The following is a 20685-nucleotide window of genomic DNA, read 5'->3' as shown; positions in this document are numbered from 1 at the left end:
GGCTTGCACAATCTGCTCTTCTTTTTCATTTCTGACTTACCTGTTCCCACAGAAAGTTCCACTGGTAACTAAACCTGAGCTGGTTACCAAAGCTCCTTTTATGGCCAGTGGGGATGCACAGCCTTTGAGGGCACACCATCCCATGTATCTCTGCCATTGAAATATCTTTTCTTCTTGCAGTTCAGTGGAAAAGAGTGATCTCATTTAGGGATTCTATTTCTTACTCCACCGACTTCTTGCTTAAAATACTCAGCTCTGTGTGAAAACTCCCTGTCTTCACTCCCCACCACCCATGGCAGGGATACTTTTATTCCCTTTCACATTTTGTTTCTTGCACCTTCTGCCCTCAAAATCAGTTTTTAAAGAGTCATTACTTCAGTAAAAAGAAGATATTTAATCCCTTCTGGAAATGCATTCATACATAGTATTCCATACAGAAAAGAAATTGCATGAAGTCTTTAACCAGGCTTTTAACTAAAAAAAATTCTCTTTGAGTTTTACCTAATAAAATTAGTAATTTTGTATCTTCTCTAACTTAAACAAGTAAAGCAAGAAAAGCCAATGCTATTCTTAAACCATTACTGTGCAGACTGCATGTACTTATACACAGTTACTGCTAGAAAGTTTTGGTAAATAAAATGTATGTGGACAATCATCTCCATGCAAAACGGTGTATTCATCCCATACTGTTATTCTTTGAGATACACCCCACATACATCCCAAGACCTTCCTCACTATTCGAAGTTTCTTACCCGGCTGATTTCTCAGTTGGTAAAATAACTCTTGGCTGTGTTGGCTCTGGGGTTGGAAGCTGGGTACTTCTGCTGGACTGTCCTCAGAGGGATTATTTTCCTGTGCCTTCATAAGGACACAGACACTGCAGTGCTGACCAGAGCTTCCCAACTTCAGCCAGAGTACAGCAGGTAGACATTCCTTCCTGAGTAAAATCTAAACCAAATTTTAATAATCTGATGGGGATTTTGATGGACACAAATAGCAGAACTGGAGAGCTAGGGAAGTCAGAGAATATAATTATTTTTGGCTCAGTGGTGTAAAAGAAGAGACAATGCATGATGAGTTCAGTAGGAACTTTGTAACAAAAATTTATCCAGAGTGATGGCTCATTCAACAACATATGGACTGATAATAGAAATTCAGTGTTTGGGGCTGTCTATTTGTGCGTGTACAGTACTGTGTTGTCCTCAGTATGTGAAAGGAGTTTATTCACTAGCACTGCCCATACCTATTTCCTTCACTTCCTTCAACAAACACTAATTATACATTACATTTCCTTTAACAATAAGCGTTTCAAGCATGATCTGTCACGCTGCCTCAAGAACTAGAAGTGGTCAATCTTAACCTTTATTAATTGAAGCTGTTTTCCTGTAACCGCTGACAGCCAGGGAAAGGTTTAAGCTGTACTGGCTAAAATTCAAGCTAAAAACCGTTCGGTGCTCTTCCTTTAGCCTCTAGCGCAAGGTAACTCTAGTTACTGCATTATTTAACCCTACACCGAGGGCACACAGCCCGCTTGACGAGTTCAAATGTCGCTCCCCTTCCCTTCCGACGAGGAATGCCGGCCGGGGCCGCGGCTGTTCCCGCGGTCCCGGTAACGCCGGCCCGTCCCCACGGCAACGCCGCCGGCCATGGCGGGGCGCGGCGTGGCTGGCCCGGGGCGAGGTGAGGGCCGAAGGTCGGGCGGGCTGCGTGCGACCCCCGGGCTCCGCTGTATCCCTGCTCCGGGCTCTCGGCTCCGGGCTCCCTCCCGCTCCCACCCCAGACCCTGCCCCGCGCTCCCCACACGGCCGAAGCCGCTCCGGCCCGCCGCAGTCGGGCGGCTCTCGGCCTCCCCTCGGCCTCCCCGGGCTGGGCGGGCGGGGCTGCTCCCCTGTGTCTGCCATTCGGGGAGAGCGCTGAGGGGATGGGGACCGCGTCTGTCCGACTGCTCAAGGGGCTTTTAGCAGGAGGATCCTTTTGCTACAGCCTCGGGTGGCCATGGGGGCCGCGTCTGTCCGACTGCTCAAGGGGCGTTTAGCAGGAGGATCCTTTTGCTACAGCCTCGGGGGCCATGGGGACCACGTCTGTCCGCCTGCACAGGGTGCTTTTAACAGGAGGGGTGGCCATGGGGGCCGCGTCTGTCCGCCTGCACAGGGGGCTTTTAGCAGGAAGATCCTTTTGGTACAGCCTCAACAGAGGCCTCCTGCTGTCGGCTGCCATAATTTCTAATAGAAGCGGGAATTAAGATGAAATAATCAGTGTTTGCACCCGATTTCCCCATTTCTTTAAAATTTGCAAGTTATCTTCGTCAAGTCCCACTTCCCTCTTCAGGGATTTAAATGAGTTTAAGAATGTATTCGTTCCTAGATAGTTTATTTCAAATCACAGCAGCCACAGCATATTTGACCATTTGAGAGCTCGGTTACTGCTAGCACTGCTTGATTAGTCTTTAAATAACTGTTCTTCACACTGTTCCTGTTTAAAAGTCCTGTTGGTACCTTTGTGGTGCCTCTCTAGTGCCTCACTGCTCTTGATCTGAGGCGCTGTGTTACTTTGGGGCTGGTAGAGTGTGCTTTGGTCTTTTTATAAATGATAAGCAGTTCCTTCTTCTTTCAGAAGAAGCTTTTTAGAAATTACTGCTCTCCCTTCTCCTTCTTTTCATTTTGGCTCCCTTCTTCCTCTTGGATGGGTTTTGTTTAGAACCTTACCTGTGTGAAGTAGTGACCAGAGCTCTTACATTTGTTTTGAAGAGAGACTGGTGTCCGTCAGGCGTAACTCCACAAATTTATTTCCTAAGAGTTTAAAAAGCCAGGGAAATTTTGACTTGGCACATTTTTTAATAGATGAAGCTCATAAAGCTCAGGCAGCCAGGTCACGTTATTTTCTGTGCCTTTTAGACATCTGCCATCCTGCACGCAAAGCTCATATTTACTTGATTGTTTCCCATAAACCATAAATTCTTTTCAGTGGAACTACACAGGGTACAATTAACTGATGGCTATTGCCTGCAAAATCCTGTGTAAGATCTTGATCATCTGTTGGGGTCCATGGAGATGATCCATGCGTCTTTAAGAAGCATTTTTGAAGTTTGGTCAACTTTGCTGAGCCTGAGACTCCTTTATCTTAATTCATTACAATATGACCTTGGTGCTCTTTTGCACTGTTTTATGATGCAGATTAAATTACCTGTGTAAGGCATAACTATTAACAATTTTAAATGTATTCTTTTTTTTTAAGGGTCAGCTAAAGGGTAAAGATATTGACTATGAAAGCAAAAGTGATCTATATAAAGACATAGTCACATTTTTAAGGGGGAGATCACCTAGATTTGTAGAAAATATGGCTAAACAGGTATGTATTTATTGATTCTTGGTGTATTTCTTTGTGCAAATGTACATTGGTAAGAATTACATTGTAAACCTGGCTGAACATTTATGTTCTTTATCAAAGATAAATCTGTGATTAAATGAAGAATTTTAAAGACTGGAGTGCTTTTTTAAGTTGTTATTTGTTTCAGTTTTAAATTTTTTTTTTTTTTTTTTTTTTTTTTGCAAATAGCAAGTGGTGCACCATTTCATGTGTTGCTCTGTCATAGTTTTTGATGGGGTTTGATCCAACATGTGAGGTCAGCTTCTAGTTTTGCATGAAATGTTTTGTCTGTCTTCTGGTCTTGTTCTTTATGGAGCAGTGGAAATGTTAAAGCAGGAAAATGTGATATCTGTATGGAAAAGGTCAACTTTTTATTACAGTATTTTTCTGTGAAGAAAACCACTGAAATTTTTATTTTCATTCTTTGTAACCCAAACATAAATTATTGTCCAACTTTCTTATGAGAACTGCCTGATTTAAATATCAGAGCTGAGAGTTAAGTGTCGAGTTTACACACTTTATCTTGATTCAGGGACTGCAAAATGCAAGTGTTTTGGTTTTTATTTAGATCTCTATACTAGTTAGAATCACATAGTACCAGTACAATTTCAGTTTTTTCTGTGTTCCTGATAAAACTAATTTTTTTTTTTAGATTTCTAGTGTGGTTTTAGCAGATTAATGGTTTTTATTTAGATCTCTATACTAGTTAGAATCACATAGTACCAGTACAATTTTAGTTTTTTCCATGTTCCTGAAAAAACTAATTTTTTTTTTACATTTCTAGTGTGGTTTTACCAGATTAGTTGGAGGTAAAATTTCTCACAGGCCAAAACCTGTCAGGAGTTTCATTGTGGTCATTTATATGCAATTTTAATTATTGCAAGAAGGAAGTAATTAACAGCAAAATTTCCTTATTCTCTAGTGCTGATTTTCTGGGATGTAGGGCTGATACTTATTTTTTTGAGATACAGATATTTGAAAGTTTTGAAAGAACAGAGCATTCCAAGTCATACACATATATACAGTAGCTCATATTAACAGTATTGGAATTAGAATTGTGAGTTGTTCTGTTTGAAAATGTATTAAGTTCCAAATTCTTTATTTATCTCATAGGCAAGTATTTTTTTAATGTTATGCCTACATATTGGTTTACACTTCATAAATAGGACAACATATGAATGTTTTTAGACATTGGCTTAATTTATTTCCAGTGATTTGGCTTCATTTGATGATCATGAAAGGTAAAATATGGTAGCATTTTACTATTTTTTCAGATCTAATCCTAAATGTTAATATAGAATAATGTTACTATTGATGATAACATGCCTTTATTTACTAGTTTTCTGCCCTTATGAATATATTGTAGCTTTTTAAGTTACACTTAATAAGTCACACATTAAATTAGAGCAAATAAACAGAACTTACCCTGTTTTCCTTCAATTTTAGTGTAAATCACACACCCATCATTCCATGGCTGTGTAAATAAGTTTATGCAGAAGAGTATACATTATACCTTTTTAATGGTTTTGGAATTTCATATCATCTTGCATTGCTGAAGAGCTGGTGTAGTACATTCTGCTTTCTCCAACTGGAATTTAAACAAGTTAATATCCTGGAGCTGCAGAGCATTTCTACCTGAGGGAAAATCTTCTCTGCTCTAGAACTATGAAATGCAGAGAAAAACTGTATTTCTAAGTTTGACTAAATGAAGTAAAATATGAGTGGAAATAGTTTTGATTTATATTCTGAGGAGAGGAGAGCTTCAAAAAGCTCATTACATACAAATATATTGCAAAACCAATTAACTTTTATAATATCTGCCTGGCCTGTTTAAGCTAACATTCAGAATTGCTGTGTTGGCATATAGTGCTGTAGCAAACACACTTTTAAAAGTATGCTTAACTGATCAAGCTACAGCACCAACTCTCCTGTGATTTATCTAGTTTATCATGTGCTAAATTGTCTTGTCTAGAGTACATTTTCAAAATGAGAGCATTAGCATGAGTTAGTTTGGAATTAGACACTTGAGTTGGCAAGGCTTCAACAGCCGATTCTCATCAGGGACCAGGGGAAAACAGACCCTGCTGTGACAGTCTCCTTAAAACTGCCTTGAATCAGGCACACAAAGGAATGTCTTCACCTATCTGGCACTGACAGCTGCAATAACAATAATAATAATAACAAGTAACGATCATATGTTGACTTTCCTGTAAAAATTGAGTGTGTTCCAATAGAGAATGAGAGTTGACAAGAGTCCTTTCTGTTCTGTATCCTATTGATTAGCCATGGTACTAGACACTGACAGCTGAAGGATTGGTAGGTGCCACTCAGATCCATTCTTGTATGTGACTTGTTCAACAGTGTTTTGTCCTGAGAGACAGAAGATGAAAAAAATTAAATGGAATGTGTTTATATTAATTCTAAACTATATCAAATTAAATTACTTGGAACTGAAGTCTAGCAGTTTATGATAGTCTATTTTCAGATTTATGTTCATTACTTTTTTTGTGGGAATTTTTTGTAAATCCTTTTTGCAGGGAAATGGTTTTTATGTAAATGATCCATTGAAAGCAGAAGGCTGACTTTGCATGTCTAAATCTTAAAACTCATTTGGATGTAGGTTCTATAAAAGTGCTTGTGTCACAGATTTTTGACATATAAAAATCAAACACCAAATATTCAAGAATGTTCCTGAAATTCAAAATTTATCAACTTGATTTACTTAAAAAACTTCAACTTGCACATGATATCTGCTACTTTTCAAATTAATGTTTTCTTCTTTTAAAGACAATATAATTTTGTGCTTAGAATCTTATTCTACGCTTAATGCATGCAATTTTAAGCACAGAGTCCTAGAATTTTGCTTATAACTTACTGTTTTAGTATTCATTATTCACATAGCGATATGAGTGGCAAACCATGTCTCTTTTTATTAGGAATATAGTTTTTCTAAAGAACCAGCACATGAGAAGAATCATCAGCATGTGGAAGGTGCTGAGATTTCTGGCCAATCAAAGAGCCTTCATGATCTTACAGAAAAGACTGAATGTGAGAAAGGGAAAAGTTCCTCAGCAGGACCCACTGGCCATAGGTTAAAACCATATATGAAGTGGAAGAGCAGTGGGCTTTCTGCTTCCCAAAGATAAGTAATTTTCTTTAAAATTGAATTTGCCTATAGATCTATCTAAACTGTGCTAATGATAGGGCATGTGTTACAGGTTTCCATTATTATCTTAACTTAGGAGGAATAAAACTTACTACATGTTAATTTCTAAGGAGAGAGTTTAGACTACCAAAGAGAATTCTCAGTTTTTTTCTGTCATGTGACAACTCTGATGTTGTTACCGCATTTCCACAGCAAGGCAGGGAAGGAACTTGCAATCATCTGCAGTACTGGTTCTCCAGGACTGTGACACCATCATGTTTTTGGTGTAAAATGCCTTTTAAAGCAAGACTGATTAGAAAACCTGATCTAAACCACACTTTCTGAGTGAGGTGAAAGAGGTCCTGAATGGAAAATCAGAATGACTCTTATTACTGCCACTTGAATTCACATTACATGAGCTACTTCTCTAGCTCTGCTTAGCAATGATATTCCCTGATGAGATTATCTCAAAGTTTGAACCCCCAAAATAGAGTGTACATATATTGTATGTTGTTGGATTTGTCTTCTGGAATCAGTATTCTGTTTTGATTTCATGTTTCCTGATTTTATGTAAGTGGAAGAAGAAGAATATCTGCAGAAAAGCCTTTCAATGTCGTCCTACAAAAAATAGTATCTTTCTCAAATCTACCAATTTAATAAGTTGCAAGAAATATTTTAAGAGATTTGGGATGTGACTTATGGTTATCAGTTAGAAAGAAATTGGCTTTCCAGAGCAAGAGCTAACCTTTTTTCACAGTTATTGATGAAGTCTTGATGTAGTGAAATTGACTGCAATCATAAGTAATACTCTCTTTTTTTTTTCTTGTGACTGTGATAGAGTGACCGGCTCAGGCTCAAAAAGACATTTTGCTTTCACAACATTGCCATTTTGGGACAAAAAAAGCACAGAGATTGTGGCCAATTAGAACTAGGTGTTTTTTGGAATATGAGGAAAGTACTATATGTTGTATTCAGCATGATCAAAGCTGTGGAACATCTAAGTGTATGGAAGAACTAGGCAGACAAAACTGCCTGGAAATAAGATGACTAGAGGAGAAGAAGAAAGATACAGAAACTCATGTCCAGGAATGGTAAATAGGAAACAGATAGTCACTGTCTGTTCTGGGATAAAAATTAGGGTATCAAATGAAAATGAGCCAGTGAGATCAGTCCAGATCAAAGGGAGAGATGTCTTCATATGCCACATAGCTAAGCACTCACATTCTTTGCCAAAATACAGTAAATTCATTTGTTTATGTGAGTTCAAAAAACAACTAGTGACATTTATGGAACTCTTCACCCATTCAAAACTGTTAATGCATGGACAATCAGGAGTTCTCTGAATCACAGTATGCTGAAGAACATACTGCAAAAAATAATTTCTGTGTTCTTTTTTTTTTTAAATAAACCCCGATCCAGTGACAAGGTTCCAAAAAAAGACTCTGAAGAAGAAAGGAAAAGTAGAACTGTACCTCTGAATACAAAAAAGAAATCCAGTGGCAAATCTAAAACGGTTAAAATTCAAGAAACTTCAAAATGGTATGGGGGACTTATTTTTCCTTCCTCAATTTTTAAAATTTTTATTTCCCTATCTGTAGTAATTATTACTATACTTACCAACTGGTAATGTTAGTTGTATTTTTTTTAGTTATTAGGCAGTGTTGTCATACCTGTTTGAAATATGCTTGTCCATATTATAGTCTATAGCTATTTGAAATTGGTGATTCTGTTTATTTATTTTTAGTAAAGCATCAAGCAGCCTTGAAGATGTTAGTGAAAGTTCCTCAGAGGCTGATGAAGATGAACAGCCTATACGTCGTCAGGAAGGAAGCACTGATTTGTCAGCAGAATACTGGGGAATTCAAAAACTTGCAAAATATGTAAAAGTAAGGAAGCATTGATAAATTGTATAACAAAGTTTAAAAGTTACATTTGAGGAGACCAGACCAGTTCCTTATCCTTTCCTCTTTCATTATACTTTAGTATAGCCCTGCGGTGTAGTATTTTCAAATCTTGGAACTGTGGACTTTCCTATCACACACTTTCTTTTTAATCTGCTATTTTTGGCTTATATAGCCCTTTAGATTAAACCATCTGTTCAGTGTTATTTAAAACGTAAGATGGCATAATCTCTTTATTAATTATTGGGTTTCTGTTTTGCTTTTTGTATGAAACTTTCCAAAAGATTTCTTTATGTGGATAATAACTTTCAAGAGTTTTTATTAAAACTGAATAGTTGCCTAGTGTCTTTCATCAACTGTGATTAATGCATGTCTGAAATAATTCTAACATGGTCTTGTGTCTGGATAGATGCTTTAGTGGACAGGAAAATGTGTGATAAACAGGCATCTTCTAAAACAAACCAAGAAAACGTTTTTACACAGACTTGTTGAAAATCTTTTGGAACCTATAAATATAGCTAGAATTCTGAATAAGTCTGAAACAGATCAAAAACTCCAACAACCCTGTACTATTCTGGAAAACTCTAATTATGTTTTTCCCTCAGGAGAAGTTCCTTTACAAGTTCGTACTGGAATTTATGTTCTGTTAAGTTGCTAATAAAAGCGCTGGCTTATTTATTTTTTTGAGTGCAACTACAGAGAATACACATCCGACAGATAAAATGATGGTGTTGGCTTTTGGTGCAGCAGAAAGAGCAAGTCATATGAGGAGCAGCTGAGGGAGCTGGGCTTGTTCAGCCTGGAGAGAAGGAGGCTCAGGGGTGATCATATCACTCCTTCCAACTGGATGAAAGGAGGTTGTAGCCAGGTGGGGGTCAGCCTCTTCTCCCAGGCAACTTGAGATGGGACAAGAGGACATGGCCTCAGGATGTGCCAGGGGAGGTTCAGGCTGGACATCAGGAAAAATTTTTCACTGAAATGTTGGTTAAGCATTGGAACAGGCTGCCCAGGGAAGTTACCACAACAGTGGAGTCACCATCTGGGGAATTGTTCAAGGAATGACTGGATGTGGCCCTTGGTACTGTGGTTTAGTTGATGTGGCAGTGCTCAGTCAGAGGTTGGACTTGAAGATCCTGAAGATCTTTTCCAACCTTTATGATTGTTAAGATTCTACAATTAATTACTTGTGAGGAATAAGCAAAGTTTTGGCTCCTCACAATCCTTTTAAGTATTGTAGAAGAGTAACTCAGTCTTTTAAAATGTATTCAGAGTACTCACACTGCTTGTTTTCAGTTCATGTCTGTGGGGCCTTGCTAGTGGACCTGGCAAAGAGACAGACAAACATGGATAATACAAGCCTGTCTACATTTATCTTTTCTAGGTTGGACCTCTGTATTTTTGTCTTTTTGACTATGGCAAAATAATCCTTTGCAAATGTAACTTTGAGCACGTGACTTGCTCAGCTATTCCTAGTGCTGAATATAGCATGTATGCATTTTGCATTGTAGAATTCTGCCTACTCACGTGTAATTACAGTTCAACAGGATGTTTACAAACTTTTAATTTTGCTAATAGCTTCCTTCTCTCTGTGTTATGAAGCAACTCTGTACTTTTCTGAGAGCTCAGAGAAACAACCATGTTACTTTTTAGTAAAGACCCAAGATCCTTCTGGTGAAGATACTTGAAATTCCTTACTGTTGATGAATTCCCACTTATCTTTTAATTGGCCCACTTATGTACCACCCTCTTTACAGGCAAGGCTTTTCTCTCCTGATTACTTAATTCTCAAACTCCCTTTTGTCTCTAAATCCTTCATATAGTTGTGTATAGATTATAGTACTGAACTTAAATTAGTATTGAAATTCATATCTACATTTGCATAAAGCCATTCTGAAAGAAGAGTGAGAATGACAAATAGGAAAGTATATTCTTCAGGCACCTCTGTTTTAGAAATTGACTTTATTTTGTTCCAGCTGTCAGCAAACAAAATTATATAATGGTTTAGAACTAGGAAATGGCAGGGCAGCATTTTTGATCAGACAGTGAGTACTCATTAAGAAGTTTATATTATAAACTTCAATAATACAAAAAAGTGTTGTTGTGAAAAATTCAAATATATACTTCTTTACATATTCATGCACACCTGAGTCTTCCAATAGTTCTTTAAGTCAGATATAAATTAAAATAAGTATTTGAAGATAAAATAGTTCTGTGAAAATAGTTCCATGTTCATTCTTAGCTGCATAAAGTAAGAACTCCCTAGTGTCAGATAAAGCTGAAAAGAGATGCCTCAGTGCCATACCACAGACAGTGGTTGAAATGTTTTATTGATGGAGTGCTACTTTAGCTTGCACATGGAATTCATTTTAATTCAAGTATAAATACTGCACTTCTGGCCAGACTTGGGAGATTTTTTGGCATTGTTGTTGTTCATGTAGGCAAGTGTTCATGACACATGCAACGTAAGAGAAAATAAATTTATGACTGTGTTATTTAAGTATCTACAAGCTTATTTATATAGAAGCACAAATTTCAAAGGGCTTGTGTTGTTTGCCCATCTGAAAAAATTAATAAAATGCCTTAAAGAATGGTTGATCGAGATACCAAGAAAATGCAATAATTTGTAGATGCAATGATTTTTCTAATGTTTGTTTAAGTTAATGGGAATCACAATTCAGCAAGACTCTATGAAAGATCAATTTGCAAACAAGAAACTCCCATAAAACCTGAAAGATATCTAGTTTTTATATAATGTTAGATTGTTATTAAATGTTAAGAAGATGGTTGCTATTTATATAAAGCAAACCTGCAAGATCCTGTGAGTTGTGCCTGTAGGCTCTGTACTTGGATTCTTCTTCATGGAGAGAAAATTCCAGTGCTGGGGAAATTCCCTTCTGACTTTTTGCCCTTCTCCACTCCCTTTCCTTTCTGGGAAAGAGTATCCATGTTGGAATTGTTCCGCTGGGAAGCAGCTGCTTCTGTGGTCTGGCTCCTTGTCCTACCTCCAAGCTTCCCAGAGCTATGAAGCAGGAGGTGGAGCATGTGTGTTCCTGCCATGTGTGTTCCTGCCATGTGTGTTCCTGCCATGCCTCCCCATCAACTTAACAATAAGCAGCAAAATAGATCAGTGAGCTTGGTGATGGCCTTGTGTTAGACATCCTTTGGGGCCAGAGTAGATAAAATGGGAATGAAGTGCTCTGTTGATGTTTGTAACAGTGAGACTCACCCAGCCTACTTCAGATTTGACATTATTTATTAAATTGGTACTTCTGAAGAATTGGATTTCTAGAGGAGGTGCCACATTTTACATCTGAAAAATTTTAGGAGTAGGATGAAGGGGTCATATTTTTCAATTATCATTTTACAAGAAATGGGGAACATCAGGTAGAAATGCAGTCTTCTTTGTGGCAGATCTGGGGCTGTTCAGTGGAAAAAAAAGGAAAAAAAAAGGTGAGAGCTGGGCTTTGTGCTGCCCATAGTTGAGCACTGACTATTGCCAGTTTTATGATAAAACTGAGATGTTAATGGGTGAATTGGGCTGGTGACTGTGCCAGGAATAATGCCAGTATCCAGAATAAATATTGAATCCCTTAAGCCCTTGTGCTGTTTGACTTTGGTTCCCTGTAAGGGCGTGATTCAGATGTACTCCTATGCTAGGATGAGGATGAAGAGAGTTCTGCAGGACCATGTCAGTTACAAAATTCATCCTTCATTTTCTTATGTGGAAAGTCATTCCACTTTTGGCTGTATTTCAGGATTATGCTAGTGAAACCAGTCAAATCTCACACTTCATGTAATATATTCTTTAATTTCATATCTGTTTGGAATTTCTCCAGGGCCAAAGACCTCGTTCCCAGGACAGCATTGTGTTTCTTTTCTACTTTGGAATCAGAGATGGACAAATCTGCTGCCTCTCCCTAGCTGTTTGTGCCCTGTGCCAGGCCCAGGAGCTGGAGAAATGCTGTGGCACTGCACAGGAGCCAGGGAGGATGTTCCCTGAGAGTGGCATTGAGCAGCATCTCCCAGATGCCCATGTGTAAATGGAATTGTGTGGTTTAGCAGCTGATGTATACAGCAACTCTTTTATGAGAACCAGTTATAAATTTATGGTGCTTGTGAAGCCATTGATGTGGCTTGTAGATTTTTCTCAAAATTTACAGCAATAAAGGACAGATAGTATTTTTGAACTGTATCATGAAAAAGTATAGCTCTCTTAAGTTATAATGGTATTGGAAACTTTCCGTATTATTAAGATTATACTAGTGCTCATTATAAAAATTTGAATCAGTTTCATGAGCTATTTATTAAGAAATCAATTGCATTTTGGGATTAGCAGAAAAGTAATTCTATTTTATTCTGATGTGCAGGAACACAGAAAAAGACATGAACATCCCACCCTAAGGAATACAATAGGTCTTCAAATACTAATCGTTTAAAGTGAAAAGTCTCAAATCTCTGTTGTTTATGGATGTTCCCATAGTCTTGAAATCTGGCCCTGTGTGTGTGATGGATACAAAAGTTAGGATCTAATAGCAGAAGTAAAAGTCCCTAATCTGTGTAGCACATATATTGCACATCAAAGTTTTTTCTACAATCTGTGGACAAGAATGAAATGTTTTTTCTTTATAAAATCTTATTGGCAAGACTTACACGAGATTATGTTTTAGCTAGTAAATACATAATAAGCATATGTGAGTGCATGTAAAATTTTTTTGTACATGTAGTAACTTTGTGTAAGGCCCTTTTTCAGGACTGACCACTTTGACCAACTCACCTTACTAGTTAAGTGTCTACCAACAAATCTTTTCCCTTCCTTATGAAAGTATATGGTGGGCTAATCTGAAGGAGGTTTTCAACTGGATGAAAAGGTAAAGATGAAAAATAAACTTTGCTTTAGTTTGGCTGAGACTGTTATTTCTCAGAAGATACCAAATGTATGTGACATAATCATGTGCCTCCTGCTAGTGTTTCATGGCACATAAAACACTAGCAGGTTTGGCTCACCTGTCAACCTTGGGAAACCTGTTATCCTTCATATCACTCTTCTCTACTGTTCATGAATATCCCTTGCTCCCATCTTCCAGTATTAGCCAAGATTTTATCTTAAAATTCAGTAAAGAATGTGATTACTGGGGGAAAAAAGGAAATAAAAATATGTGAAATATTCAATTTATAGTTAAGATATGTATTTCCTAACAACCTTGATAGTGCTGATCATGAAAAAGAAATATTTTTATGATAACTTTACTAGGTAGGAAATATTTGGCAAATGGTGAACTCTCAAATTATTATTATAATTGGCAACTTTGAAGCATTGGAATAGCTCCCTGTTCAAAATACCATGCAATCATTCTTCATCCCAAGAGACATATAAAATTCATAACAACCAGTTGAATTTTGACCATTAACACCAATACCAACTCTGATGAATTTCTGTGTAGTTAAGGTTTAATTAATGTTCACAGGTTCACACATTCCTTAGAGTTTCATAGCTGATGAGATGAAAGACAATCTAGAAAAAAAAGAAAAAAAGAAGTAAACAGAATTCAGTAAAATTTAGTTTAATTCAGTAAAAAAGGAGAAAGAAGAAATGGTAGATGAAAAATAAAGGACTGACGAAAAGAATGTAAAATAAATGTGATTCTGCTCTTTCTGCAGGGTTTAGTCTATGATGAAAGCAGGTAATGAAATTAATGAGCTATGGCTTTGACACCATAACTGTAGTACCTTTAAAATAATAGTAAATTGCCACAATTGTCTCAATCTGACTTCAGATTTTATATTCATAAAGTAGATAATCAAATTGTTATGTTTCCTGAATAATTAGCATGTGATTGTGTCTGAAAGGTAGCAAGAGTTTTAAGTAGTGAGAGCAACATTGCGTGTTGTTTTTTAGGGTTCCACATTGCTCTAGGCTCAGTGGAATCACAGCTCACTCTACACACTGTTATTCCAGAAGCACGCCTGTGCTTCAGCCATGTCTTCTCCCATGTTTGTTTTTCCTATGCTCTCACTAAACCCCATTTCTAAGTTTGTTTTATTTCTCCAGAGAACACCTGTCTCTTAGGTTTTCATAAACTATTGCTATAATTTTGTTTTCCTTGCAAAATTTTTTTTGGCTAGTTTCAAATGACACTGCCTCTTCTGTCTGTTCAGTGCTTATGAAGCTTCAACAGTATGCAGGCTGTCCAGCAGTCTGCAGAGGCAACAGTCCTTCCTAGTTCAACCTCATTAACTTTTCTCCTCAGATTCACATCCACTGGTTTCCTAAGTTAGCTGGATACCTAAAATTAAAAAGGCAGTAATAGCATTAAGGCTCTTATTCTCTTTCTGAGCCAAGTACTAGGCAAAGTTAGAATTGCTTAGGCAGGTCTGCCACTGTCACACAAGATCATTAGCACATCTGTGTTATGGACAGCAAATGTCTCATCTCCAAGTCTCCAGTCAGGGTTTACAGTGATATATTACTGTTAACAGTGGTGCTGTTTGTGTAGGATTTTTTCTTTTTAAAATTTAATCCTAGACCCTTTTCCCTTTCTCATTCAATTGTATTTGCTTCTAATTTCTACATGTTCTTTTAAAACACATACTTGCTTTATATTCCTCAGATGAAGTGTCCTTACAAAATTGTCCAGATGCATCTGGGGAAGAAATACACTCCTAAACTGAAAATTTCACAATGGAGTAGAAGATAAACTTCACTGTTAAGATATTATATATTATCTTGGCCAGGTTTTCTGTGGTTTTGGGGTCACCATTTCACTTCTTTCCAAGTTTGAGGTTTAAGAAGTTACTAGGAAAATATTCTGTTATTCCCAGTCCAAGGAAGTAAAAGTTCATATGTTTGCACATGAACTGTTAGACTCTTGCCTCCTCTGTAGGAGAATCCAATTTCTGTGAATCAGAAAATGAAAGCTAACAGAATGGGTACATGTCTTGGAAGAGTTTTCAAGAGGGAATCAATGCTTGCCTAACAAAACCTTCTGGTTCACGTAGAAAATAATACACATCCTTTTGTTTGGAAGCTCATTTATTTTCAATTTCATAAAATATGACAATTTAAAATACCTCACTGTATCAAGGTCATGACATATATGTCACTTCTGCCACTGTGTAGGGTCAGGGTCAAGGTATTAATCTGCAACTAAAACAGTGCAGCTTCTGTGCATTGTTGTAGTCCAGTGTGAATGTTTTGAAATGTTGTGATGCCTGTGATTTTCCACTGGCTTTACTTATATTAATCTGTATGGTTTACATACTGCCAGGCTGGAGCTAAAGAATGCCAGAACATTCAGGAAGTGGGTCAGGGAATTATTCCATAACTCAGTTAGATTTGTCCATAAGTCATGTCTTAACAAGTTGCAGCTTGTATGTTTTATAAACTAAGATGAAAAATTTGAACTAGTATTTAAACCATGACAAAACTCAGTGTGCTTAGAGATTGACTAGCATAGAAAAATTGCCTTGCTCAAGCATTGTGAATTTTATACATACTGAGTACTGTAGTACTCAGTTTTTCATTAAGCTTTATCAACATTTATTTAGATGTTAAAGTATTTCCTAGCAGAAAATTACAAAATTTTCTCTGTGATTTAAGAGAGTAAAGTTCAACAGAAAATGAAAAAGTCACAAACTTTTAAACTAAGAATTTTGTTTCATACTTTACTCTTTGTTTTGGATTTTTTGGTTAATAAAAATCACAGTATTGCTTTGGGTTGGGATTCCAACTAAACAATTTTTTTTCCTTAGGAGTTTTGTTGTTCCATTAATGAATTTTAATTTTAAAAGTCTGGTATAACAGTAATTTCACCAGCTATTTTTGGGCTATCACATTATACTATTTTGTTTGTTTGGTATTTTTAAAAAATATATTGACTTGGTATGTTTGGTCTTAATTTTGTCGAGTATATTGTAATTGCCATTCAGATTATATATTCTCATAATCAAAACTGGGGTATTACACAGAAGAATGACAAAATTGCCCACAAGCAGTATTTTTTCCCCCTGTTATTCAGCCATAGGCTTGTTATCACAGTTAACTACCTATTATCATAGTTAACTACCTGTTATCATAGTTAACTACCTATCCAGAATTTACTTAATACAATAGAGAAATTACACTTCTACTCTGGCAAAATAAATTTCAACCATTGGTCTAAACAGTAAAAAAAAACAGTAAAAAAACTCCATCTTTGACACTGCCATTCAGAGTAAAACAATATTTCACTTTCTGGTAGCATTCAGTCATGTTCACTCTAAATCCTAAACCAAATTAAATGAACTAATAAAACATCCTTCAAATAGGTACTGTATTTATGGAGATATTTGTGAGCCAAAAACTGTACAACTTTCATTTACTTAATTTTGCTTTCTCTTGGGAAAATGCGGTGTAACTTGATTGTAATGTTTATGTATTTCCATTCGCATATTTTCATTTTGCTACAAATTGGGCAACACATTTGGAACAGTATTCTTTATAATTCTGTTCATGCTTTTATTACTTGTACTCCTATATTGCCTTTAGGTTTCCATTGAAAGGGTTGACTTTAGAGTAAATTTTGTGTCTTTCTTTCCTAGCCTGCTGAACTGACATTATCAGTTCAAAAATGAAAGATTTGTATTGACTAGGAATGGTTTAATTTGGATTGGACATCTGCTATTGAAACTTAAGCCTGTATATTTGATTATCTATTATCTATATCTATGATCATAGTATTTATTATGGGTTAATTATTTTTTAAAAGAAAATAAGTAAATACCAAAACATTTATTATTTATGAAATTCCATGATAATGAATCACAGACAATAGGACTAGAGCAGAATGTAGGAAGTCATTGACTCCATCTGCTTGCATCCAAAACAGCACCAACTCTTTGTGTGCCTTCTGGACAAATATTTCTCTACCTTTTCTTTCCTGTCATGGAGATTTCATGACTGCTGTAATCAATGTGTTCAAGAAATTAAATATTCTTAGTATTAAAGTTGGTTTTCTTGAGTCTTTTTTTTTGTTTTCACCAAGCATAGATCAATCCTGATGCTGTTAAACCCCATTATTTCTCATCGGGACCTGGAGAAGAGATGATTGGCATTGAAGGTGTTCTTTACTACCTTCCTATTGTCCTCTTCAGAGTAAACAGTTCCAGTTCCTTCAATTTTTTTTGTGGAGATCATAATTTTGAGATTTTGACATCCTCTGGTCTTTATAACTTTCCCAGTATATTTTTTGAACTAGAATACCTAGAATGAATGTAGTAATTTGAGCAGTGCCAATCCAAAGAAGGTGAAGTTCTTGTATATTACAGGTTACAAATCTGGTTATAAGTCTCTCTGTAAAGTTTGCTTTTTTTGTTTGGCAACGCTGTGATATTGATAGATAACAGCATTGTGTTCTATTGCTAACAAACAACAGATTTCTTCCTACAGTTCTGCAAACTAATCATGGCAGCAGCCAGTTCTCTCAGTACCACGGAGCAGAGTCCATTGAACTCATCTAGTGTGAAAACATCTGTTCTCTAATTATGTCCTTAGCATAGCCAGAGTGTTCACTATGCAGTCAGAGACATTAAATAGCCATTAGCAGAATACAGTAAAGGTTTATGCATAAAAAGGACCCCTTAATACTTTTGCTTCCTTGGTTCCATTTGTTGAAAGGTTGCCATTGGCTAACAGGGTTTTTCCTCTTGATTATTACAGAAGTCAAACAAAATGATGGTTTGAACTTGTGTATTCCTTGGAAACTGTACTTTGGGTTCTGTCTGTATTTGCTTGTGTTTTTCTTTTATTTTCATTCTTTTTTGGTCTTGTCTGTAGTTCTGTAATTCTCAGTTGTTCTCACTTGTGAGCTTGAGTGTTGTAACAGAGGCATTACACATTCAGTGCAAGAAGATGTTTTACTGATAGTGTAACAGCGATACTGGTTTATTTTCATGGATATATGTGTTATACCGATATATAGGAAGAAAGGCACATTTTAAAATAAGTCTGTGTTTAATTTCAAGCCTTAAAATTGACTGTTGATCTGCCAGTAGAATCTATTTTGCTTCCAACATATCAGATTTCAAATGGTATAACAACATGATGCAGATTTTATGTCAACTTAATGGAGAGGTAACTATTTCCATGCATGTTAAAATCTCTGCTGTAACTACTACAAGACTTACTGTAATGATAACTTCAAGAAACAAAAAATAATTATTGAAACCATCAGCAATATTTCTTATATTGTAGAACTGATGCTTCAGCACATATGAAAAATATTTTATTGTGGTTTTACATTAAAAACACTTAAAGTGGTGTGTTCATTTTAAAGCTGAAAAAATAAAATGCATATATATATATAATATATGGTTGTATTTTTTATTCATTATAAGAAAATTAAAAGTTGTTTATTTTTTAAAAATTTGGTCCATATTAAATATCATATGCCAACCATTGTACATGTAAGGTAAGGTTATTATGGACTACTATGTTATGTATTATGGACTACTATGTTTCACTGTAGGAGAGGCAGCCCTCAGAAGGAGAGGCATCACTTTTCAGGTTAGCAATATACTTCTTAGAGTTATGTTAAATAATAAAAAGACAAGTTTTCTTTTAAAACGCCTGTTGCAAATTGTTTATCAAACAAAGCAAATATAAAAGTCTAATCTGTTAGGCCACAGATTTCATAAAAGGAGAGCAGTTAGTTTTTCTGAGCTGCAGAATACTCTCTGTAGTTTTGTAATCATATTGTAGAAATTTTTAAAGAAATAATTAAGAATTTTATAAGTGTGGATAGACTGATTTCTCTAGGAAAACATTTGAGAAATTGTTATATTATTTTATACTCCAGGGCATTTTTTCAAAGTAGATGAAAATATGTTATTAAAGCAAGACACATTCCATTCTGCTGAAGTCAAGATGATAAATATGATTAAAAAATATAATTTTAAAAAAAATGGGGGCATCTTCCTCTAAGACACTATGTTTAAATATTACCTTTACATTTAACCACTTTTGTGGGGAAATTTTGTGGTATCTGTTGTTAAAAGAAATGTAGGTAAAAATCATGAAGCACTATGAATATATATTTCATTGATCAGCAGAAATGTTTTGTCTGATATAAACTACTGGTCTGAAACTTTATGAAATAGTTCTCTCACATTCTTTTTAGATGTATTTTCTCACTTGTGATTCTTTACTACATTTATAACAACTTGAAGAGCATGTTAAATTTAAATTCCTTTTGTACTGTGTCTGTCATACTGTTTCTGTTTACATTTAAGAAATATGCTTCAGAAGTTCTGGTTTTGTTAGATCTACCTGTTTTATATTAGCAAACATTACTCAGTTTTGTAATATTCTGTGTTTCATTATGATGTCCACAATTCAGCAGAACATTTTCCTCTGGAAAGGGTTGACCAAAAATCCTTTATAGATTTAAAACTCTCATTTAAAAGAGATGGGCTTGGGCAGCACAGCTCAGATCAGGATGGGAGCCAAAGCTTCCCTGGAATGCAGGAGGTGGATACTGTAGTTTGATTTACTAGGTACTCTAAGTTGTAACTTCCACATTAGTACCAGCTGGCAATGTTCACTCCAGCTTCTGTTGCAGCTATATTTCAGCTCTCCTAATTTCCATGCAGGTCGATTCATCCCTGATTTTATTGACAGTGAACCTATGTTACAGGTTTAAAAGAATCCACTGTCATATGGCTTAACTTTCTGTGTTGTGTTCTTTGATTTTTTTTCTTTAAGTCTAGTTGCAGTGACTGAAATAGAGCTTAACTTAGCTTATCTTATTCAATAGAGCTTGAATGTTTAGAAAAACATTCAATCTGGTCTATTCACGGCAAGCCATGTTAATAATTTTCCACCTGAGCTATTCACTTATTTGAATATTTATGCCATTTACAGACTTTATCAATATTTCTATTTCTTACTATGTTTGTGTTATTAACACTATAAAGTCAAAATAGTCTAACATGTTTCTTCTTTGGTAGTAGTTTTACTAGCACAACTAGAAGTGATTGAGTTTTATATTAAATGCACTTTACATATTTGTTAATTATTTGCTTTATTTTAGGGAGGTGATCCAACAGCCACTCTAATTGCACTGTGTTCAATGAGGGATTTCAATCTGTCTGAAGAAACGTGTCAGCTGGCCATCAAAGACACTGGATGTCTTGAAGTGTTAATTAATTTACTTGATACAGAAGAAATTAAATGTCAGGTAATGAGCTTTGTCAAATAGAGCAATGAAGATGCCTTTTTTTTATTAGAATATTTTTTTG

General features: G+C 36.0%; 1 protein-coding gene across 1 annotated transcript in view; it reads left to right on the top strand.

The window, feature by feature from the left end:
- Positions 1-1995: 1995 nt before the first annotated feature.
- The window catches only part of ODAD2 (outer dynein arm docking complex subunit 2), a 68278-nt gene continuing 49588 nt past the window's right edge, over positions 1996-20685 (top strand). The window contains exons 1-6 of the mRNA XM_041408388.1: positions 1996-2178; positions 3235-3348; positions 6303-6508; positions 7919-8050; positions 8256-8397; positions 20478-20624. Of these exons, the coding sequence (XP_041264322.1) occupies positions 1996-2178; positions 3235-3348; positions 6303-6508; positions 7919-8050; positions 8256-8397; positions 20478-20624 (924 nt within the window). The remainder of the gene's footprint in view (positions 2179-3234; positions 3349-6302; positions 6509-7918; positions 8051-8255; positions 8398-20477; positions 20625-20685) is intronic.

The sequence above is a fragment of the Onychostruthus taczanowskii genome, unplaced genomic scaffold (genome assembly GCF_017590055.1).
Source record: "Onychostruthus taczanowskii isolate IOZ18803 unplaced genomic scaffold, ASM1759005v1 scaffold3, whole genome shotgun sequence".
Lineage (NCBI taxonomy): Eukaryota > Metazoa > Chordata > Aves > Passeriformes > Passeridae > Onychostruthus > Onychostruthus taczanowskii.
This window is presented reverse-complemented; position numbering and strand designations above follow the sequence as displayed.